The sequence below is a fragment of the Anomaloglossus baeobatrachus genome, chromosome 1 (assembly GCF_048569485.1).
Source record: "Anomaloglossus baeobatrachus isolate aAnoBae1 chromosome 1, aAnoBae1.hap1, whole genome shotgun sequence".
NCBI lineage: Eukaryota > Metazoa > Chordata > Amphibia > Anura > Aromobatidae > Anomaloglossus > Anomaloglossus baeobatrachus.
In genome coordinates, this window is record NC_134353.1 from 84,948,776 (window position 1) to 84,972,440 (window position 23,665).

Below are 23,665 nucleotides of genomic sequence, written 5' to 3' on the forward strand. Positions count from 1 at the left end.
TGGGACCCTGAACAGTGTGATGAAGTGGAGGGAATTTCCCAGCGACCCCGCTTGGGCGGCCTGGGACTGCGGTCCGTGTCAGAGACCTCACCCTGGGACCTGTGGGTTACCCCCGGGGCACATTGCTGTTCCAATTGAGGGGGACCAGGGGTCAAGGATTGGATAGAGCCCGGGGCCTGAATCACCGGTCTGGACTGCAAAGCTTCCAGTATTTTAGCAGACCATTTATCCATAGTGTCTGACAGCTTGTCAGCAAAGGCTGCAAACTTCGTCCCTGTCACCTGGACAGTGGTAGCAGGTGGATCCACCTGGGCCACTTGTAGCAGAGGCTCTGGCTGAGTAAGCGCCACCGGGGCCGAGCATTGCACACAATGAGGGTCAGTGGACCCTGCCGGTAGTACAGCTGTACATGAGGTACAGGTTGCAAAATACGTCTGTGCTGTGGCACCCTTGCCTTTTGCAGATGACATGTGGTCTCCTCTGAGAACAACCTGGAGGGTATATAGCCAAAAATCAACAGGGCGACCGTACAGTGCAATGTATAGCCTAAAAGCCTATATATATATATATATATATATATATATATATATATATATATATATATATATATATATATATATATATATATATATATATATATATATATACACACTTCGGTACTCAGTGGGGCCAGCACCACAGGTGCTGCTTACCGACCGCTCAGAGCGGTTGTGTGGTCGCCGGATTCCCTGCCTGGATCTCCCTGTGTTGCCTCTCCTCCTCAGCGTCTGAATCGCTGACAGGAATGGCTGCCGGCGTTCAGTGAGGAGGAGGGGGCCGTGGGCGTGCCCAGGAAAAGTGTGGGAATCCAGCGCCCCACTGTACTGTGTGAGGAGGGAGGAGTATACTAATGTATGCTCCAGCCCTTATGCTGACGATCCGTGCAGCGTCCCCCTCCTCCCCTGACTGGCAGGCCTGGGGGCGGGAAAGAACGACACTAGGCCGCAGAAGCCGGGGACTAAAGTTATAAGCGCGGCCGGCAATAAGCACGGCCGCGCGTAGTCCCCCGGCGCACTAACACCTCCAGCAGTGCTGGAAAGAGTATGGCACTAACGTTTCATGTCCGGCGCACTAACACACCCAGCAGAGCTGGAAAGTGTCTGGCCCAAACGCTCCATGTCCGGCGCACTAACACACCCAGCAGTGCTGTAATGTGTATGGGACCAGCGCTCTATGCGCGGTCCCCATGGAGACACAGAGTACCTCATAGTAGCAGGGCTTTGACCCTGACGATATCCAGCTCCTATCCTGCAGATTCCCAGGGGCTGCGGAGGGAGCACGGTCCCAGTGCCTGGAGACCGATCCGGATCCCACTTCACCCAGAGCCCATTAAGGGATAGGGAAGGAAAACAGCATGTGGCTCCTGCCTGTGTACCCGCAATGGGCACCTCAACCTTAACAACACCGCCGACAAGAGTGGGGTGAGAAGGGAGCATGCTGGGGGCCCTGTTATGGGCCCTCTTTTCTTCCATCCGACCTAGTCAGCAGCTGCTGCTGACCAAGCAGTGGAGCTATGCGTGGATGTCTGCCTCCTTCGCACAAAGCAAGAAAACTGAGGAGCCCGTGAGCACGGGGGGGTGTATAGGCAGAAGGGGAGGGGCGTTACACTTTTAGTGTAATGCTTTGTGTGGCCTCCGGAGGCATAGCTATACAACCCAATTGTCTGGGTCTCCCAATGGAGCGACAAAGAAATTTGTGTTAATAAAATAAACAGTTCTTAAATACAGACAGTGAACTGATTAATTTTTACTATATTTTATTTTCACAGCTCCTCAATTAAGATAAAGGGATTGCTATAGTAAGTATAAACTGCACAGTATCATGCTGTACCTACATACAAGCTTCCATCTCAAACATTATCACAGTGGCAAGGTAAAAACCACCTGCAACTTGCACTAAGTTTTATCACTTTGTACACTTACAGGTTTCGCCACGCACCATCAGGAGTTCATCCATTTCCACAGGTCGACGTTATTTGACCAGATTATCGTTTTCTTCGATATACACTAGCGTCTTATGAATCCCTCCGTTATTTTATGACATTTTGGACTTATGTAACTTGTTACCCCTTTAACAGAATAGTATGGCTTATTCAGGTGCAAACTTCACATACTATCTTATTATATGGACAGATAATATTCAGTGTATTTCCTGATCATTATGCAAGTTGCACTTCGATGGGAAGGTAGAATTGAGTGAATCTCCCAAAATTTGATTTGGTCAAATTTGCACAATCCTGAGAAAAAGTGATGAGGGAAGAGGAGATTCACAGACAAGTGGAGCCTAGCCAGTGACGACACCCACCGGAAGACCTGGAGGGAGGACACAACTGAAGAAGAGGACCAGTCAGGAAGCTGCTGGTTGCCATTTTGCTGGATTAACACCAATAAATTGCACCAAAAATTTGATTTGTTTGATTGAAAGTTAGTTCAATTTGTTCCAAGTTTCCCCTAACCTTTGGATTTAATCTGCGCATTACCAGGTCTAAGGGGTAACGTCAGAATAAAGACTAAGGAAAATGTATGTTTTCTACTTCAGACCTGATATTTCAATTATCTGTAATATATCAGGGCTTGTACGTGTACAACCTTATTTCCCTAAAATGTGAAAGTGCTGTACAGTCAAAGTACCAGCCAAGCTTTGGCTGTATATTTTGTATAAATTTATGTATTTACTATCTAAAATGTATATAGATTTCTAATAAATGAACATTGAAGTTCTTTATGATTTTTTTACATTCCTCAAGATCCTAGACATCGTAGTCCTGTGTCAAAGCGGTAGAAATACAATAAGGCGCTACCTGACACCTGTAATATTAAAGGTATACAGAAGTTAGAGGAGGGCCCCTCCATAAACTAGAGAAAGGACTCTCGCCGTGTGAATTTTCTTTTGATGATCGTGACTGTGTCAAAGATCTTAGTAGTTCATCCCCTATCTGTAATGGACGACCCTTTAAAAAATACCCTAGCTTTAGGCAGACCTATTTTTTTTTCATGGTTAGGCCGGTGTCGCACTTGCGATTGCCTCGTGTGTATCTCGTGCGAGTTTCGCGGTGCACCACCCGGGACGGACTCACACTCTGCTCACAGCAGTGGGTCGATTGCATGCATCTCTATGCAGCCAACCCACTCCTGTTAGTCCGTGCCGGGTGTTGCACCGCGAAACTCACACGAGATACATGCCAGGCAAAGGGGACACAGGCCTTACAAGGTGCAATTTGCCACTCATCCCATGCTTTTCTGCTTTCAAGCAAAAAGTTAACCACAGTTGCCAACTGATTGACTCCTCAGTAGTGATGGGAGAGCGATAAAATGCTTGGATGCTCATTACTCGAGCCGAGCAGGTCAGACGCACTGGAAGGGCTCAACTTGAGTAAGGAGGATAATGGAAGTCAATGATTGGGCTATTCGGCTTTCCGTCCGTATAGAGCCTGACACATACAAGGCATTTCCAGAGGAAGGACGGTTTATTTATTTATTTTTTTTGACATGGTACTTCCGAAAACATTGTTTTCTTTAAACCCCATTGAAAGCCAAAGACTGCGAAAAGTTCTTCCTGTGGTGCCTGCTCACATTATGCAGTGAAGCAAGCCTGTGTGTTGTGGTCGTTCTTTCATCCGAGTACCGGGAGTACCTGAGCACCCCGATTGAGCAGTGGCATGTTCACCCATCATTACTCCCCACCCATGGGTTCCGCCAGAGAATGCAGCTGCTCGTGTGCATGAGCCGGGCTCAGGCAGTTACGGTCTCTTGCTGTGTTCTCCCTGCAGAAAACACTTGCGTCTTTGCAGCAAAGATGCTGCGGCTCGGGAAGCCACACAGTAGGTCAGTTTTCACTGCATGAAAAACAAGCACAGTGGCCAGATTTCTAGAAATCCCATCCACTGTGCTTGTACTGTACAATGCAGCATTTTGGAAGCAGCATAAACATGCTACATCCAAAACGCTGCAAACCCTGATCGTGGGCACGCAGCCTTAGGCCTCTTTCACACGTCCGTGTCTCCGGTATGTGTTTGGTCCAATTCCACTCATACCGGAGACACGGGCACACATATACCCATTAAAATCAATGGGTCTGCGCTCACGTGCGTATTCTGCCATGGACAGTGTGTACGTGTGGCGCATACATGTGCCCGTGTGCTCCACACGTAGACATGTGTCAGTTTTCTCCGGCATCATGGGTGTCACACGGAATGCAAACTGACCACACGAATGTTTTCCGTGTGACACGCGCCGGAGAAAACACGTGTCTGCGAGAGAGAAAAAGAAGGGAATTTTGTTACTTACCGTAAATTCCTTTTCTTCTAGCTCTTATTGGGAGACCCAGACGATTGGGGTATAGCTACTGCCCTCTGGAGGCCACACAAAGCACTACACTAAAAGTGCAAGGCCCCTCCCTCTCTGGCTATACCCCCCCGTGGTATCACGGGTACTCCAGTTTTAGTGCCAAAGCAAGAAGGAGGAAGCCAACAACTGGTTTAAACAAATTAACTCCGAGTAACATCGGAGAACTGAAAAACCGTTCAACATGAACAACATGTGTACCCGCAAACAGCAAAAACAATCCCGAAGGACAACAGGGCGGGTGCTGGGTCTCCCAATAAGAGCTAGAAGAAAAGGAATTTACGGTAAGTAACAAAATTCCCTTCTTCTTCAGCGCTCTATTGGGAGACCCAGACGATTGGGACGTCCAAAAGCTGTCCCTGGGTGGGTAAAGAAATACCTCATGTTAGAGCTGCAAAACAGCCCCCCCCTACGGGGATGTCACTGCCGCCTGCAGGACTCTTCTACCTAAGCTGGCATCCGCCGAAGCATAGGTATGCACCTGATAATGCTTGGTGAACGTGTGCAGACTCGACCAGGTAGCCGCCTGACACACCTGTTGAGCCGAAGCCTGGTGCCGTAATGCCCAGGACGCACCTACGGCTCTGGTTGAGTGGGCTTTTAGCCCTGAAGGAACCGGAAGCCCAGCAGAACGGTAGGCCTCTATAATTGGTTCTTTGATCCATCGAGCCAAGGTGGCTTTAGAAGCCTGCAACCCCTTGCGCGGACCGGCGACAAGGACAAAAAGTGCATCGGAACGGCGCATGGGCGCCGTGCGGGAAATGTAGATCCTGAGTGCTCTCACCAGATCTAGCAAACGCAAGTCCCTTTCATACCGGTGAACCGGATGAGGATAAAAGGAAGGCAATGATATATCCTGATTAAGATGAAACGAGGATACGACCTTAGGGAGAAACTCCGGAATGGGGCGCAGCACAACCTTGTCCTGGTGGAACACCAAGAAGGGAGCCTTGGATGACAGAGCTGCCAGCTCAGACACTCGCCGAAGCGATGTGATCGCAACAAGAAACGCCACTTTCTGTGACAGGCGAGAAAAAGAAACTTCTTTGATAGGCTCGAAGGGCGGCTTCTGGAGAGCCACTAGTACCCTGTTCAGATCCCATGGATCCAACGGCCGCTTGTACGGGGGCACAATATGACAGACCCCCTGCAGGAACGTGCGCACCTTAGGAAGACGTGCTAGACGCTTCTGAAAAAACACGGATAGTGCCGAGACTTGCCCTTTAAGGGAGCCGAGCGACAAGCCCTTTTCCAACCCTGATTGCAGGAAAGATAGAAAAGTGGGCAATGCAAATGGCCAGGGAGACACTCCCTGAGCAGAGCACCAGGTTAAGAAAATCTTCCACGTTCTGTGGTAGATCTTAGCAGAAGTTGACTTCCTAGCTTGTCTCATTGTGGCTACCACTCCCTGGGATAATCCTGTTGACGATAGGATCCAGGACTCAATGGCCACACAGTCAGGTTCAGGGCCGCAGAATTCTGATGGAAAAACGGCCCTTGAGACAGCAGGTCTGGATGGTCTGGAAGCGACCACGGTCGGCCGACCGTGAGATGCCACAGATCCGGATACCACGATCTCCTCGGCCAGTCTGGGGCGACGAGTATGATGCGGCTGCAATCGGATCTGATCTTGCGTAGTACTCTGGGCAAGAGTGCCAGAGGCGGGAATACATATGGGAGGCGGAAGTGCGACCAATCTTGCACCAAGGCGTCTGCCGCCAGCGCTCTTTGATCTCGCGACCGCGCCATGAATGCCGGGACCTTGTTGTTGTGCCGAGACGCCATTAGGTCGACGTCCGGCACTCCCCATCGGCGACAGATTTCCTGAAACACGTCCGGGTGAAGGGACCATTCCCCCGCGTCCATGCCCTGGCGACTGAGGAAGTCTGCTTCCCAGTTTTCTACGCCCGGGATGTGAACTGCGGATATGGTGGATGCTCTTTCCTCCACCCACATCAGAATGCGCCGGACTTCCTGAAAGGCTTGCCGGCTGCGCGTCCCTCCTTGGTGGTTGATGTATGCCACCGCTGTGGAGTTGTCCGATTGGATTCGGATCTGCTTTCCTTCCAGCCACTGTTGGAAGGCCAGTAGGGCAAGATACACTGCCCTGATTTCCAGAACATTGATCTGAAGGGTGGACTCCTGCTGAGTCCACGTCCCCTGAGCCCTGTGGTGTAGAAACACTGCTCCCCACCCCGACAGACTCGCATCTGTCGTGACTACTGCCCAGGATGGGGGCAGGAAGGATCTTCCCTGAGACAATGAGGTGGGAAGGAGCCACCATTGCAGAGAGTCCTTGGCCGTCTGGGAAAGAGAGACTTTCCTGTCTAGGGAAGTCGTCTTCCCGTCCCATTGGCGGAGAATGTCCCATTGAAGTGGACGCAGATGAAACTGCGCAAAGGGAACTGCTTCCATGGCTGCCACCATCTTCCCTAGGAAGTGCATGAGGCGCCGTAAGGGGTGCGACTGGCCCTGAAGGAGCGATTGCACCCCTGTCTGTAGGGACCGCTGCTTGTTTAGCGGAAGCTTCACTCTCGCTGCTCGAGTATGAAACTCCATGCCAAGATACGTTAGTGACTGTGTCGGTGACAGATTTGACTTTGGAAAGTTGATGATCCATCCAAAAGTCTGGAGAGTCTCCAGCGTAGCCTGTAGACTGAGTTGGCATGCCTCTTGAGAGGGTGCCTTGACAAGTAGATCGTCTAGGTAAGGGATCACCGAGTGTCCCTGAGAGTGCAAGACTGCTACCACCGCCGCCATGACCTTGGTGAAGACCCGTGGGGCTGTCGCCAGACCAAATGGCAGAGCTACGAACTGAAAATGGTCGTCTCCTATCACAAAACGTAGAAAACGTTGATGTTCTGTAGCAATTGGCACGTGGAGATAAGCATCCTTGATGTCTATTGAGGCAAGGAAGTCTCCTTGAGACATTGAGGCAATGACAGAACGGAGGGTTTCCATCCGGAACCTCCTGGCGTGCACATGTTTGTTGAGCAGTTTTAGGTCCAGAACAGGACGGAATGAGCCGTCCTTTTTTGGCACCACAAAGAGATTGGAGTAAAACCCTCTCCCTTGTTCCTGAAACGGTACAGGAACCACTACTCCCTCCGCTCTTAGGGAGTCCACCGCCTGCCGCAGGACATCTACACGGTCTGGGTGTGGGGAGGTTCTGAAGAACCGAGCTGGAGGACGAGAACTGAACTCGATTCTGTACCCGCGCGACAAAATGTCCGTCACCCACCGGTCTTTGACCTGTGACATCCAAGTGTCGTAAAAGCGGGAGAGCCTGCCCCCGACCGGAGATGCGGAGGGAGGGGACTGGAAGTCATGAGGTAGCCGCTTTGGAAGCGGTTCCTCCATTTGCTTTCTTGGGGCGTGAATGAGCCCTCCAGGAATCTGAGTTTCTTTGCGTCCTCTGAGTCCCTTTGGACGAGGAGAATTGTGTTTTGCCCGAACCTCGAAAGGACTGAAACTTCTGCTGCCACTTTCTCTGCTGAGGTTTGCTTGATCTGGGCTGGGGTAAAGAGGAGTCTTTACCCTTGGACTGTTTAATGATGTCAGCCAGTGGCTCGCCAAACAGTCTTTCTCTAGACAAAGGCAAGCTGGTTAAACATTTTTTGGAACCAGCATCTGCTTTCCAGTCCTTTAACCACAATGCCCTGCGCAAAACTACCGAATTGGCAGACGCCATTGAGGTGCGGCTGGTAGATTCTAGGACCGCATTGATAGCGTAAGACGCAAACGCGGACATCTGCGAGGTAAGGGACGCCACTTGCGGCACCGCTGGATGTAAGATAGCATCCACTTTCGCTAAACCAGCTGAAATAGCTTGTAGCGCCCATACGGCTGCGAATGCTGGAGCAAACGACGCGCCGATAGCTTCATAGACAGATTTTAACCAAAGGTCCATCTGTCTGTCATTGGCATCTTTAAGTGAAGCGCCATCCTCCACTGCAACTATGGATCTAGCTGCAAGCTTGGAAATCGGGGGATCCACCTTTGGACACTGGGTCCAGCGCTTGACCACCTCAGGGGGGAAAGGATAACGTGTATCCTTAGAACGTTTAGAGAAACGCTTTTCTGGATGAGCATCGTGTTTCTGGATTGATTCTCTGAAGTCAGAGTGATCCAACAGAGCACTTAATTTACGCTTGGGATAGAGGAAACGAAATTTCTCCTGCTCTGCCGCTGCCTCTTCTGCTGAAGGGGTTGGGGGAGAAATATCTAACAGCCTATTGATGGCTGAGATAAGATAGTTTACCATGGCGTCCCCATCCGGGGTATCCAGATTGAGAGGGGTTCCAGGATTAGACTCCTGATCACTCTCTTCAGACACATCACAGGGAGACTGATTGCGCTGAGACCCTGAGCAGTGTGATGACGTTGAGGGTCTTTCCCAGCGAGCCCGCTTGGGGTGGCTGGGGCAATCATCTGAGTCATCATACTCATCCTGAGAGGCCGGGGACCCCCTTGCAGTCTGGATTAAATCCAACTGCGGAGGGTTAGAGGACATAGACCTCGCCGTGTCCATAGACTGAGCCCCAGGCATGGATTGCAAAGTTTCCAGGATTTTTGCCATAGTCACCGACATATTAACCGCAAAAACTGCAAAGTCTGACCCTGACACCGGGGCAGGACTTACAGGCGTCTCAGCCTGGGTCACTATCTCTCCTGACTCCGGCTGGCGAAGCAGCACCGGATCTGAGCATTGCACACAATGGGGGTCTTTGGAACCTGCTGGTAGAGCAGTCCCACAAGCAGCACACACAGTGCACACAGCCCTAGCCTTGGCAGCTTTGCGTCTTGTGGATGACATGCTGCTGCTTCCTCAGAGCGATCTGGGGTATTCAGCCAGGAAGCGACCTCACAGTGCAAGAAATCAATAAATCTCTATGTCCAGTGACACAATACACTAACATACACTGAGGCACTAGAGGGGCCAGCTGAAAAGCCGCTTACCGCCCGCTAAAGAGCGGGTGTGTGGTCTTCCAAAGCCCCTCAGTCTAGGTCTCCCAGAGCCTTGCGTCCTTCTTCCAGCCAGCCATGCATGTAATGGCTGCCGGCGTCCTGAGGGAAGAAGGGGGGCGGGCCCTGGGCGTTCCTGACCAAGAGCGGGAAGCCTGCTCCCTCTGTGCCTAGTGTGAGGGCTGGAGCATGTAAATCAGGCTCCAGCCCTCCTCGCTGCCGTGAAACAGCGTCTCTCCCCTACCCTGATTGACAGGGTGGGGGCGGGAACGATCGGAGCTGCCGGCGTCCTAGGCCCAAAAGCCGGGGACTAGAGTTATAAACGCCGCCGCCGTAAAAGCGCGGTCGGCGTATCCCCGGCGCACCACAAGTCACAGCAGCGCCGCCCGGTCCAGTGAGGGTCGGCGCTGCGTTCCCAGAACACAAAGTCCCCCAGATGACTGTAGGAACACCAGCTCAGTGTACGGTCCCCGGCGCACTACAACACCCAGCCAGCCCGGAGTGTGTCTGTGCCTGCCGGGGACACAGAGTACCTGTATGATGCAGGGCCCGGTCCCTGATGGTACTCCTGCTCCGTATCCATCAGGTTCTGATGGGTCTGTGGATGGAGCCCGGCGACAGAGCTTTGAGGCCGGCAGGATCCCACTTCCACAGAACCCCCAAGGGGATGTGGAAGGAAAAACAGCATGTCAGGCTCCAGCCCTGTACCAGCAATAGGTACCTCAACCTTACAACACCATCCAGGGGTGAGAAGGGAGCATGCTGGGAACACTATATGTGTCCTCTTTTCTTCCATCCGAACTAGTCAGCAGCTACTGCTGACTAAAATCTGTGGAGCTATGCATGGAATGTCTGACCTCCTTCGCACACAAAGCTAAAACTGGAGTACCCGTGATACCACGGGGGGGTATAGCCAGAGAGGGAGGGGCCTTGCACTTTTAGTGTAGTGCTTTGTGTGGCCTCCAGAGGGCAGTAGCTATACCCCAATCGTCTGGGTCTCCCAATAGAGCGCTGAAGAAAACAAAACTAAAAAAAAAAAAACAAAAACTTTACTCCCCTTCTCCAGCCCTGCTGTCTCTGCCGCTGCTGTCGCTTGCTTCCGACCGCCGCTCATTATGCTCATTGCATATTCACTTCACTGCGGCCAGAAGCAGCAGCGGGGAGTCGGCAGGACCGGAGACCGAAGATCAGCACCACGGACAGCAATGCCAGGGACAGGTGAGTAGAAGTTCCTGTTCTCTGTGTGTTATCACAGATAACACGTGTGCCATAAACACGGCTCTCGGAGGGCAAAACGCACCTTTGACACGTCCATGAAAAACGTGCATGATTTTCACGGACGTGTGAAAGCGGCCTTACACAAGTATATGTAGGGGGGGCCATCTGATCAATTAGGGGTACTTTGCACACTACATCGCAAGCGATAGTCCCCCGTCGCAGCTGCAATATCTTGTGATAGCTGCCGTAGCGAAAATTATCGCTACGGCAGCTTCACACGCACTTACCTGCCCTGCGACGTTGCTCTGGCCAGCGAACCGTCTCCTTCCTAAGGGGGTGGGTCGTGCGGCGTCACAGTGACGTCACACGGCAGGCGGCAATAGAAGCGGAGGGGCGGAGATGAGCGGGACATAAACATCCCACTCACCTCCTTCCTTCCTCATTGCAGCCGGAACGCAGGTAAGGCGATGTTCCTCGCTCCTGCGGCTTCACACACAGCGATGTGTGCTGCCGCAGAAACGAGGAACAACATCGTAACATCGGTCCTTCCGAAATTATGGAAATTACCGATGCTACACCGGATCATACGATTGACGCTTTTGCGCTCGTTAATCGTAGTAAAAAGGATTCACATACTCCAATGTCGACAGCGATGCCGAATGTGCGTCACTTTCGATTTGACCCCACCGACATCGCACCTGCGATGTCGTAGTGTGCAAAGTACCCCTAAATCTTACTCAACATGTGGGGAGTGTGCTCCTGAAAGTTTGAGACACCGGAGGAGAAGGATTCTCCTAACAAAAAAAAAAAACAACAAAAAAAACACACAACCCCACCTGCTAAATAGTCCCGAGAGCATGAGGGGAAAAAAAACAAAAGAAATTGGCTCCATGATGGTCGTACATGTAAAGACTCTAATACACATTAGACCAACATTGGCTGAACCCAAAGATAGACAGATTTAGGAGAGTTATGTGTATGGGGGCTCGTGACAGATTATGTCCAGGGAGCTAAAGATCTAACATGTCCGACGATCCTTTTCTTCTCTTAAGAGATTAGCCGCCGCGTCAGAGATGTCTGTCAGCGGGTTTCTCATAGAAAACACGGGGTCTCAGCAGAGCGAGCGCTTATGGGAGAGTCATTGAAATAGCTGCTGGTGGTCTTAAGACAGATTCTTGTGTCAGAAGCACAAACATAAGCAACCACTTCATTCACCACTCACATTCATAAATAACTACATCAGAGCTCAGTTTGAAACCAGTCTATAATTTATATATAAAAAAAAAAAATTAGACATAAAACAAAATCCTTAAGAAATTATTTTTCACAGAAAATATCAACTGTACAAAAAATAAAACAAAACTAGGAAAAAAAAAAAGCTTAAACATATAGGATAAATAACACAACGCCGAAGGCAATGAAAAAAACTGCTGTAACAATGCTCATCATTTGGCAAGATGTCTATTGAGGAGGTTTTCCAGGATTGATAATGCAAGGGATCCAACCGCCGGGGCTCCGGGATAAGTAGTGATGCTCCAGGACTGCACATTTCACAAATGGCAACGCTCAGGTTTATAACGTTAAATAAGGCATTAAATCTATGCCAAACCCTGTCTTACATACCCATGTGATAGTATTATGTGTTTTAGACATGTTTTTTTGGATAAACCTGGCAATAGAGCATGCCCTATCGAAAAAGGACGGGGTGAAAATTGTGATCCTGTGAATTACAGACATTTGGATTAACTTAATGGACCAAAGTAATCCAATACATGGGGTGCGCATAACAGTCTAAAGATAGGCCAGACTTTATTAATCAGTCTAAAGGTTAGTCAGGATTAATACATTAGCCCCATTGTACCAAATAACTGAAGCTCAGCTCCACTTACTTCAATACTGCTGATCTGCAGAACAACATGGAAGACATGGGGCTTTGTCTGGCAAAAGTCCAAAGAATCTGAAGCCCTCAGCCAAGGGCTAAGGACCATTCATTCTCATGGTCATTGGTGGTCCCAGCTGTTGGACCCCCACCATCCACACACTGATGGTGTACTTTTGGGACCTGCCTTCATAGACATACCCTTTTGACATATTAAAATACTGAAACTGGGTAATTGCCTCAAAAACTACACCCATCCGTCAGCAACAACTTACAAAAAAAGGTAAGAACGAACATAAACAGTAAAAGTATTAAAGGGAGTGTGTCAGCCCAAATTTACAGTATAATCTAAGCACACAACCTTGTAGGGCATATAGCCTTAGTATAAAGGTCACCTTTAGTGATCTAATCATTACTTCTACAGAGACTAAGGCCCTACAGAAGCCGAGGGCCCTACAGAAGCCGAGGGCCCTACAGAAGCCGAGGGCCCTACAAAAGCCGAGGGCCCTACAGAAGCCGAGGGCCCTACAGAAGCCGAGGGCCTACAGAAGCCGAGGGCCCTACAGAAGCCGAGGGCCCTACAAAAGCCGAGGGCCCTACAGAAGCCGAGGGCCCTACAGAAGCCGAGGGCCCTACAGAAGCCGAGGGCCTACAGAAGCCGAGGGCCTACAGAAGCTGAATCTGAATCAAATGTGCTGATTACAGAGCTCTGTGCACCCTGGGTGTGACCAAGCTTTTCAATGCTACGTTCTGCTCCCTGGATTTGCATGTCCCCACCTCCCTCACTGGTGATTGACAGCACTGACTAACCTGAGCTTTCTCTGCAGACAGAGCTCACTTCAGCCAAGTCAGTGAGAGGCAGAACATCCAAAACCAGAGGGCAGAATGGTGCATGGAGCCTCTTGGCTACACCGAGTGTGCACCGAGCACCTAATATATAATTTGGTTAAACTTCAGCTTCTGCAGAACGGCAGGAGCGATTAGAGCACTGAAGCTGGTATTATCATAGAGACTATGTTCCTTATAATGCTATGTGCTGTCAGTTCAGGCTGACAGACTCCCTTTAATTGGGGAGCAAATAAATCATTTTACAATGTAAATAAAGGAAGAATAAGCCCTTCAGGCTTTAACTGAAGCAGATTTGGTTGTATAATCATTAAAAAAAAAAAAATCTTGAATATTTCAATAAACAGCGTATTTACAATGCAGGGAAAGTGGCCGGTCCTGCTTCAACATTGGGAAATAATATAGTGTCCATCACTTGAAGGTGCAGAGGAAAAGCACCAATTCATGAAATTAGCAATGTAATAACTGGGGGTCCCCAGGAGTATAAATGAAATACAATCACACCTCAAAACGTGGGGTCTGGCAGATGCCACCACCAGTGATCTGAATAAGGAGGTCCCACGTGCAGGTGTTTCAGCACAGAGACCGCCGCACGACCATTATCATGGACAATGATGCAATTCCAGATAGCACGCCAATCTGATAGCAGCAGGATACGGAAATGTGTAGAGCCCAGGAATCACACGTGCACTTTTTGATGCTGTCTTTTTTTCCCCCCACTTTTCAAGGCAAAGCCAAAAGTGGACTCCTAAACAATGGGGAACATGCATGAAGGACGTCACCTTTCTGCATGATCCCTACTGGTCTTGGCGCAAATTCTGCATCTTTACTTAAAAGGAATTATAAAGGAAACATCACTACTTGGTGACTAAAGTCTATTGTAGCTCAGCTCTACTCATTATAATGGGGCTGTGCTGCAATACCAGATACAGTCTACGGACAAGAGTGGCGCTGTTCCTAGAAGAGAGCAGCTATTTTTGTTGGTTTGATCACTTAAGTATACAAAGTGGCCACTCAAAGCAGCACTTACAAGCTCGGTTGGAAACAGCTTGTAAGCACTGTGTTCTGTGCTTAGGAGATAGGCCACCACTGATAGACCGCAGAGGTAGTTTGTAACCTAGGCGACAAGCTCTTTTAATCCATAACACCTTTATTTCAGGGCTTTCAGAAGTGTAATGTAAACTACCGCGTGTTTCTACGACATGTGAGACCTCTCTATAATTAGAGGGTGAGCAGAAAGCGTATTTAGCAGCTGATGTTTGCATTATATAGAATTTTTTTTACCACCAAAAGATATGGTGATGTGCCAAGAAATAATGCTAGACAGGCAAGAGAGGTGAATTCGGAGAGAACTGATCTATTTATAACCTTTATCCCATATGTTACATATTTATACACTATATTGCAGGAACACTGAGGGAGGACGTATCGGAACGGTCCATAAATCAAAATATCTATGGGGCCTCTACATACAACTAAAGAAAATAGGAAGAAAAAACATTGTGTGCCCCATAAGTCGATGCCTATATTGTATGTTCATTTACATTTCTAAGCACCTTTTCATCGATCGACTTTTTACACAGAGTATTAAATTAGAATACAATAATACAAAACGGGAACTTTATACAGCTATTGTCGCTTTAGTCTTTTTGCCAACGTTTCGTCTGACGACTGTTGACCCCGACTTTTCGGTGTCGATGGGCTGGGTTCTCTTCGCCTCTTTGTTCCACTTGCTTGGAGTGTGGCGGGTCTGACATGGGGGAAAAAAAAAAAAAAAAGTTTTCAAAAGGTTTTTGCAGTGCACTGGTGGCATCTTCTGTCAATGTCTTACTGCTCAGACATTTCTCAGGCCATGTGTAGGCTTCCTCCTCACCTCAACTGAATGGTTCTCTCACCTTTTCATATTGGCAGGATCTCGGTTAGGCTTAGGTCACATAACCGTAAAGCAACAATATTTAACGTTCTGTGTTACTTCCGTACCTCCTTACCCCACGACAACTGATCTCCTGACCAGAACATCACCATACAAGTGCTCTCCCTTGGAAAGGAGTTTGTCTGGTGCTGCTCCTTCCACATTGGGAGATGAGCGGCGCCAAAGATCTCAGATCTACAGATAAGCTGTATGGAGAATAGTATCAAGGCACAGTCTTCAGCACTGAATTCTGTTTTTTTTCTCCAGTTTTCCTATGGGGATGTTATTTAGGGGTCGGCCTTGGGCCATTAATTGAAACGTAGGGAAATCAATGCTTCAGCATACATTACATTTGGGACAATTTTATGGGAACAGTTTGGAGAAGACCTTTTATTGTCCCCCATGTCTGGATCCAGTGCACAAGGTCCATGAAGACATGGTTGGGGGGAGTTTGGTTGAAGAACATGACTGGCCACAGAGCACTGACCTCAACCCCAGCCTACACTTTACGGGTCAATTAGAATTGAGATTGTGAGTCTGGCCCTTAACGCCAACATCAGTGTCTGACCTCTGAAATTCCCAGCATACAGCTGCAAAATCGTGACCCCCCCCTGACGAAGGCTATCGCCGAAACGTGCGTTGGTTGGAACCTGGCGCCATTCCAGTGGTGAGTAAGTGCTTCTGGTGTTTGTTTATATTATCTTTACTTTTTGCCACTACAATTTATCTATCACAGTGGCTTCTATACTTTGGTAATGAATGTGGTCTGATATACTATAAAAATTAACCTGTGATTAGGATGGGTCTATTTTGGCATCTGAATTGATTACTCAAACCAGACACTTTTCTCCTTGCTGCTCTGGTACGTGTTGTTCCCCTTCCTTGTCATTGCACCTCATTTTGTATTACATTTTTTTTTTTTGTTATAATACAGATTATCTATTTTATGCTCCATTTCTGATTCTTTTTTGGTAAATTGTCTGTCTATGATCTGAATCAGCATATCCATGGTTTCATATGAAATAGTGGGGGGGGGGGTATATTTTCTCACATTGAGACCACTTTATAGTTTTTCACCTTCCTATTCTATAACTTAGGCTGAAGTTTAGAATATGAAGCTGCAAAATTTTGCAGGAAGTCTTCCTAGAAGAGCTCTTCTAGCTGCAAAGCGGGAACCACTCAACATTGAGGGTCAGTCCGGTACTTAAAATGTTAAAGGCAATTAGAGAAGGAGTGAGGAAGTGCAGCACAAACCATCCGGTATATTAAAACGTTCAAATTATTGGTCTACATTAAAAAGCAGAAGAAGGGAATTTTGTTACTTACCGTAAATTCCTTTTCTTCTAGCTCCTATTGGGAGACCCAGACGATTGGGTGTATAGCTACTGCCTCCGGAGGCCACACAAAGCATTACACTAAAAAGTGTAAGGCCCCTCCCCTTCTGGCTATACACCCCCAGTGGGATCACTGGCTCACCAGTTTTAGTGCAAAAGCAAGAAGGAGGAAAGCCAAGAACTGGTTTAAACAAATTCACTCCGAAGTAACGTCGGAGAACTGAAAACCGTTCAACATGAACAACATGTGTACCCGAAAAACAACCAAAAATCCCGAAGGACAACAGGGCGGGTGCTGGGTCTCCCAATAGGAGCTAGAAGAAAAGGAATTTACGGTAAGTAACAAAATTCCCTTCTTCTTCGGCGCTCCATTGGGAGACCCAGACGATTGGGACGTCCAAAAGCTGACCCTGGGTGGGTAAAGAATACCTCATGTTAGAGCTGCGAAGACAGCCCTCCCCTACGGGGAGGCAACTGCCGCCTGCAGGACTCTTCTACCTAGGCTGGCGTCCGCCGAAGCATAGGTATGCACCTGATAATGTTTGGTGAAAGTGTGCAGACTCGACCAGGTAGCTGCCTGGCACACCTGTTGAGCCGTAGCCTGGTGTCGTAATGCCCAGGACGCACCCACGGCTCTGGTAGAATGGGCCTTCAGCCCTGATGGAACCGGAAGCCCAGCAGAACGGTAGGCTTCAAGAATTGGTTCTTTGATCCATCGAGCCAGGGTGGCCTTAGAAGCCTGTGACCCTTTGCGCTTACCAGCGACAAGGACAAAGAGTGCATCCGAACGGCGCAGGGGCGCCGTGCGGGAAATGTAGATTCTGAGTGCCCTCACCAGATCTAACAAATGTAAATCCTTCTCATACCGATGAACAGCATGAGGACAAAAAGAAGGCAAAGAGATATCCTGATTAAGATGAAAAGAGGATACCACCTTAGGGAGAAACTCCTGAATGGGGCGCAGCACTACCTTGTCCTGGTGGAACACCAGGAAGGGAGCCTTGGATGACAGCGCTGCCAGCTCAGACACTCTCCGAAGAGACGTGATCGCTACCAGAAAGGCCACTTTCTGTGATAGTCGTGAAAGGGAAACCTCCTTCAGAGGTTCGAAGGGCGGCTTCTGGAGAGCAACTAGTACTCTGTTTAGATCCCATGGATCTAATGGCCGCCTGTACGGAGGGACGATATGACAAACGCCCTGCAGGAACGTACGCACTTTAGACAGTCGTGCTAGACGCTTCTGAAAAAACACGGATAGTGCTGAGACTTGTCCCTTAAGGGAGCCGAGCGACAAGCCCTTTTCCAACCCGGCTTGCAGGAAGGAAAGAAGATTAGGTAACTGGAATGGCCAGGGGGATACTCCTTGTGCAGAGCACCAGGATAAGAAAATCTTCCACGTTCTATGATAGATCTTAGCAGACGTGGACTTCCTAGCCTGTCTCATGGTGGCCACAACCCCTTGGGATAATCCTGAAGACGCTAGGATCCAGGATTCAATGGCCACACAGTCAGGTTCAGGGCCGCAGAATTCCGATGGAAAAACGGCCCTTGGGACAGTAAGTCTGGTCGGTCTGGTAGTGCCCACGGTTTGCTGACCGTGAGATGCCACAGATCCGGATACCACGCCCTCCTCGGCCAGTCTGGGGCGACGAGTATGACGCGGCTGCAATCGGATCTGATCTTGCGTAGCACTCTGGGTAAGAGTGCCAGAGGTGGAAACACATAAGGGAGCCGGAACTGCGACCAATCTTGTACTAGGGCGTCTGCCGCTAGAGCTCTTTGATCGCGAGACCGCGCCATGAAGGCCGGAACTTTGTTGTTGTGCCGAGACGCCATTAGATCGACGTCCGGCACCCCCCAGCGGCGACAGATTTCCTGAAACACGTCCGGGAGAAGGGACCATTCCCCTGCGTCCATGCCCTGGCGACTGAGGAAGTCTGCTTCCCAGTTTTCTACGCCCGGGATGTGAACTGCGGATATGGTGGATGCTCTGTCCTCCACCCACATCAGAATCCGCCGGACTTCCTGGAAGGCTTGCAGACTGCGTGTCCCTCCTTGGTGGTTGATGTATGCCACCGCTGTGGAGTTGTCCGACTGAATTCGGATCTGCTTTCCTTCCAGCCACTGCTGGAAGGCTAGTAGGGCAAGATACACTGCTCTGATTTCTAGAACATTGATCTGAAGGGTGGACTCTTGCTGAGTCCACGTCCCCTGAGCCCTGTGGTGGAGAAAAACTGCTCCCCACCCTGACAGACTCGCGTCTGTCGTGACCACTGCCCAGGAAGGGGGTAGGAAGGATCTTCCCTGAGACAATGAAGTGGGAAGAAGCCACCACTGCAGAGAGTCCTTGGCTGGCTGAGAAAGGGAGACCTTCCTGTCTAGGGATGTTGACCTCCCGTCCCATTGGCGGAGAATGTCCCATTGAAGTGGACGCAGATGAAACTGCGCAAACGGAACTGCTTCCATTGCCGCCACCATCTTCCCTAGGAAGTGCATGAGGAGTCTTAAGGAGTGCGACTGACTTTGAAGGAGAGCCTGCACCCCAGTGTGTAGTGACCGCTGCTTGTCCAGTGGAAGCTTCACTATCGCTGAGAGAGTATGAAACTCCATGCCAAGATACGTTAGTGATTGGGTCGGTGACAGATTTGACTTTGAGAAGTTGATGATCCACCCGAACGTCTGGAGAGTCTCCAGCGCAACATTCAGGCTGAGTTGGCATGCCTCTTGAGAGGGTGCTTTGACAAGTAGATCGTCCAAGTAAGGGATCACCGAGTGTCCCTGAGAGTGCAAGACTGCCACCACTGCCGCCATGACCTTGGTGAAAACTCGTGGAGCTGTCGCCAGACCGAATGGCAGAGCTACGAACTGAAGATGGTCGTCTCTTATCACAAAACGTAGAAAACGTTGGTGCTCTGTAGCAATTGGCACGTGAAGATAGGCATCTTTGATGTCTATTGAGGCAAGGAAGTCCCCTCGAGACATTGAGGCAATGACGGATCGGAGGGATTCCATCCGAAACCGCCTGGCGTTCACATGCTTGTTGAGCAGTTTTAGGTCCAGAACAGGACGGAAGGAGCCGTCCTTTTTTGGAACCACAAAGAGATTGGAGTAAAATCCTCGCCCTCGTTCCTGAGGGGGGACAGGGATCACGACTCCTTCTGCTCTTAGAGAGTCCACCGCCTGCAGCAGGGCATCTGCTCGGTCGGGGTGTGGGGAGGTTCTGAAGAACCGAAGTGGAGGGCGAGAACTGAACTCGATTCTGTACCCGCGAGACAAAATGTCTGTTACCCACCGGTCTTTGACCTGTGACAGCCAAATGTCGCAAAAGCGGGAGAGCCTGCCACCGACCGAGGATGCGGAGGGAGGAGGCCGAAAGTCATGAGGTAGCCGCTTTGGAAGCGGTTCCTCCATTTGCTTTCCTGGGGCGTGAGTGAGCCCGCCAGGAATCTGAGCTCCCTTGTTCCTTCTGAGTCCTTTTGGCCGAGGAGAATTGGGCCTTGCCCGAGCCTCGAAAGGACCGAAACCTCGACTGCCACTTTTTCTGTTGAGGTTTACTTGCTCTGGGCTGTGGTAAGGAAGAGTCCTTACCCTTGGACTGTTTTATGATTTCAGCCAATGGCTCACCAAACAGTCTGTCTCTAGATAATGGCAAGCTGGTCAAGCATTTTTTGGAACCAGCATCTGCTTTCCAGTCCTTTAACCACAAGGCTCTGCGCAAAACCACAGAATTGGCGGACGCCATAGAGGTACGGCTCGTAGATTCTAGGACCGCATTGATAGCATAGGTCGCAAACGCAGACATTTGCGAAGTTAGGGACGCCACCTGCGGTACTGCTGGATGTATGATAGCATCCACCTGTGCTAAACCAGCTGAAATAGCTTGGAGTGCCCACACGGCCGCGAATGCTGGAGCAAACGACGCGCCGATAGTTTCATAGACAGATTTCAACCAAAGGTCCATCTGTCTGTCATTGGCATCTTTAAGTGAAGCGCCATCCTCTACTGCGACTATGGATCTAGCCGCAAGCTTGGAAATTGGGGGATCCACCTTTGGACACTGGGTCCAGCGTTTGGCCACTTCAGGGGGAAAAGGATAACGGGTATCCTTAGAACGTTTAGAGAAACGCTTGTCTGGATGAGCGTCGTGTTTCTGGATTGATTCTCTGAAGTCAGAGTGGTCCAAAAAAGCACTTAATTTACGCTTGGGATACAGGAAATGGAACTTCTCCTGCTGTGCAGCTGCCTCCTCTGCTGAAGGAGCTGGGGGAGAAATATCCAACAGTCTATTAATTGCCGATATAAGGTCATTAACCATGGCGTCACCATCAGGGGCATCCAGATTGAGAGGGGCCTCAGGATCAGAATCCTGATCACCGTCCTCAGTCTCATCACAGAGAGACTCTTGTCGCTGAGACCCTGAGCAGTGTGATGACGTCGAGGGTCTTTCCCAGCGAGCTCGCTTAGGCTGCCTGGGACTGTCATCTGAGTCAGAGACTTCAGCCTGTGATGCTTGAGACCCCCTTGAAGTACGGATTAGTTCCAACTGAGGGGGACCAGGGAGCATAGACACAGCAGTGTCCATGGTCTGAGTAACTGGCCTGGACTGCAAGGTCTCAAGGATTTTTGTCATAGTCACAGACATTTTATCAGCAAAAACTGCAAAGTCTGTCCCCGTCACCGGGGCAGGGTACGCAGGCGGCTCTGCCTGGGCTACCACCACAATAGGCTCTGGCTGACGAAGTGCCACTGGGACTGAACATTGCACACAATGTGAGTCATTGGAGCCTGCCGGTAGATCAGCCCCACATGCAGTACAAACAGTGTACACAGCCTGTGCCTTGGCACCCTTGCGTTTTGCGGATGACATGTTGCTGTCTCCTCAGAGCGGTACAGGGTGTCCAGCCAAGAAGCGACCTTACAGTGCAACTATATAAATATATATATATATATATATATATATATATATATATATATATATATATATATATATATATATATATATATATATATATATGGTACCAAGAAAAAAAGTACACTAATATAACACTGAGGCACTAGTGGGGCCAGCACTAAAATGCTGCTTACCGCCCGCTTAAGAGCGGGTGTGTGGTCGCCGAAATCCCTTTAGTCTGGGTCTCCCAGAGCCTGCTGCCTTTCCCCAGCCAGACTGCATGTGTAATGGCTGCCGGCGTCCTTGTGGAGAGGGGGCGGGCCCTGGGCGTATACAGACGAAGAGCGGGAAGCCTGCTTCCCACTGTGCCTAGTGAGAGGGCTGGAGCATGTAAATAAAGCTCCAGCCCTCGGCGCTGCCAATTGAGCAGCGTCTCTCCCCTACCCTGATTGACAGGGTGGGGGCGGGAACGAAGCGGCGCTAGGCCGCAGAAGCCGGGTACTAAAGTTAGAAGCGCCGCCGCCGTAAAAGCGCGGTCGGCGCAAAGTCCCCGGCGCACCACAAGTCGCAGCTGCGCCGCCGCTCCAGGAGCGGTCGGCGCAGTAGTTCCCAACATGTAACGTCACTCAGCCAAGCTGCAGTGACCTAACCCCAGCGCACAGCGCTACTGTCCCCGGCGCACTATAACGCTCAGCAAGCCTTGAGAGTGTCCGTGCCTGCCGGGGACACAGAGTACCTGAATGATGCAGGGCCTTGTCCCTGACTGTACTCATGCTCCGAATCCAGCAGGTTCTCTGGGTCTGTGGATGGAGCCCGGCCTCAGGGCTTGGGGGCCGGCAAGATCCCACTTCCACAGAGCCCTCCAGGGGATGTGGAAGGAAAACAGCATGTGGGCTCCAGCCTCTGTACCAGCAATAGGTACCTCAACCTTACAAGCACCACCGCGGGTGAGAAGGGAGCATGCTGGGGGCCCTATATGGGCCCTCTTTTCTTCCATCCGATATAGTCAGCAGCTACTGCTGACTAAACAGTGGAGCTATGCGTGGATGTCTGACCTCCTTCGCACAAAGCAGAAAACTGGTGAGCCAGTGATCCCACTGGGGGTGTATAGCCAGAAGGGGAGGGGCCTTACACTTTTTAGTGTAATGCTTTGTGTGGCCTCCGGAGGCAGTAGCTATACACCCAATCGTCTGGGTCTCCCAATGGAGCGCCGAAGAAATACGTATTTCTGGCACAGAGGTGCCCATAGTCTTAGCATAATGCCTCCAATTGCCTTCATTATTCCTGCTGCTCTGCGCCAGTATGGGATTAGCACCCTCCGGACTCTGAATTGCTTAAGCACATCGTGGCGAGTCCCTCTTTTCTATCATGCCTTACTTAAAACAATGTTTCTAATTATCCATCCTTACCCCCTAATCCCTTTTGTAATTATCTTTATTACACAATAACCTACACTTCGTCCTATCCTGACAAGCCCTACATGTGTTATTTTTTACTGCACAGGAGTCTCAAACACCACATCACAGAAGGCTGGGGCTGCACTCACTCCCCGCAGCGTTTATCTCCCCTCCTCGAACAGGATGTCATCAGCGGGTAGCACAGCACTTACTAACTAGTTTGTTCCATCGCCACTGAAGACATCCTGCATTCATAATAGAAGCTGTGGGATATGTGAGTAGAGCACCAACACTCTGCTTTTATCTCCGCCGCATCCTCTAACTAGAAGTGGTCATCCTGGAGCGGAGATGGAAGCAGTGAGTGCCACCAGCGCCAAACAACAGCTTCTAGCTTCACTCTTAAATGAATTGTCATCAGGGATCAGCGCTGGTGTCACTCACTGCTGTCATCGTCGTACCCTAGCGATGTCTTTCCCAGAAACTATGGCTGTAGAGGAGCTATAGCTGTGTTGGAGACAGAAGCAGAATGCCGGCGCTGCACTCACTCACCACAGCGTTTATCATCATGGATGCAAGACATCCACAAAGGGCAGTGATGCAAGAAACGAGTCAGCAACCGCAGCGCCACCGCCTGGTAACGTCCTGTTATAGGATTGATGCTGCGGGAAACAAGTGCAGCCCCAGCCTCCTGTGACGTCCCATTTGCGTCGCCTCTCAAAAGAAATATAGTAAGTACAGTTAAAAAACAATCAAACAAAAACATATAGAGATTAGCTAGATAGGGAGAAGTGTAGCGTAATGGGTAATAAAGCTAATTACTGGTTAGGGTGTAAAAATATAT

At 49.9% G+C, this 23,665-nt stretch overlaps 1 protein-coding gene across 2 annotated transcripts in view; it reads right to left on the reverse strand.

Annotated features, from left to right (window-relative positions):
• Nucleotides 1-11,811: 11,811 nt before the first annotated feature.
• The window catches only part of BOD1L1 (biorientation of chromosomes in cell division 1 like 1), a 151,034-nt gene continuing 139,180 nt past the window's right edge, over nucleotides 11,812-23,665 (reverse strand). For both annotated transcript variants that reach the window (XM_075346893.1, XM_075346892.1), the window contains exon 21: nucleotides 11,812-15,040. In XM_075346893.1, coding sequence (XP_075203008.1) covers nucleotides 14,920-15,040 — 121 coding nt within the window. In that variant the 3' untranslated portion in view covers nucleotides 11,812-14,919. The remainder of the gene's footprint in view (nucleotides 15,041-23,665) is intronic.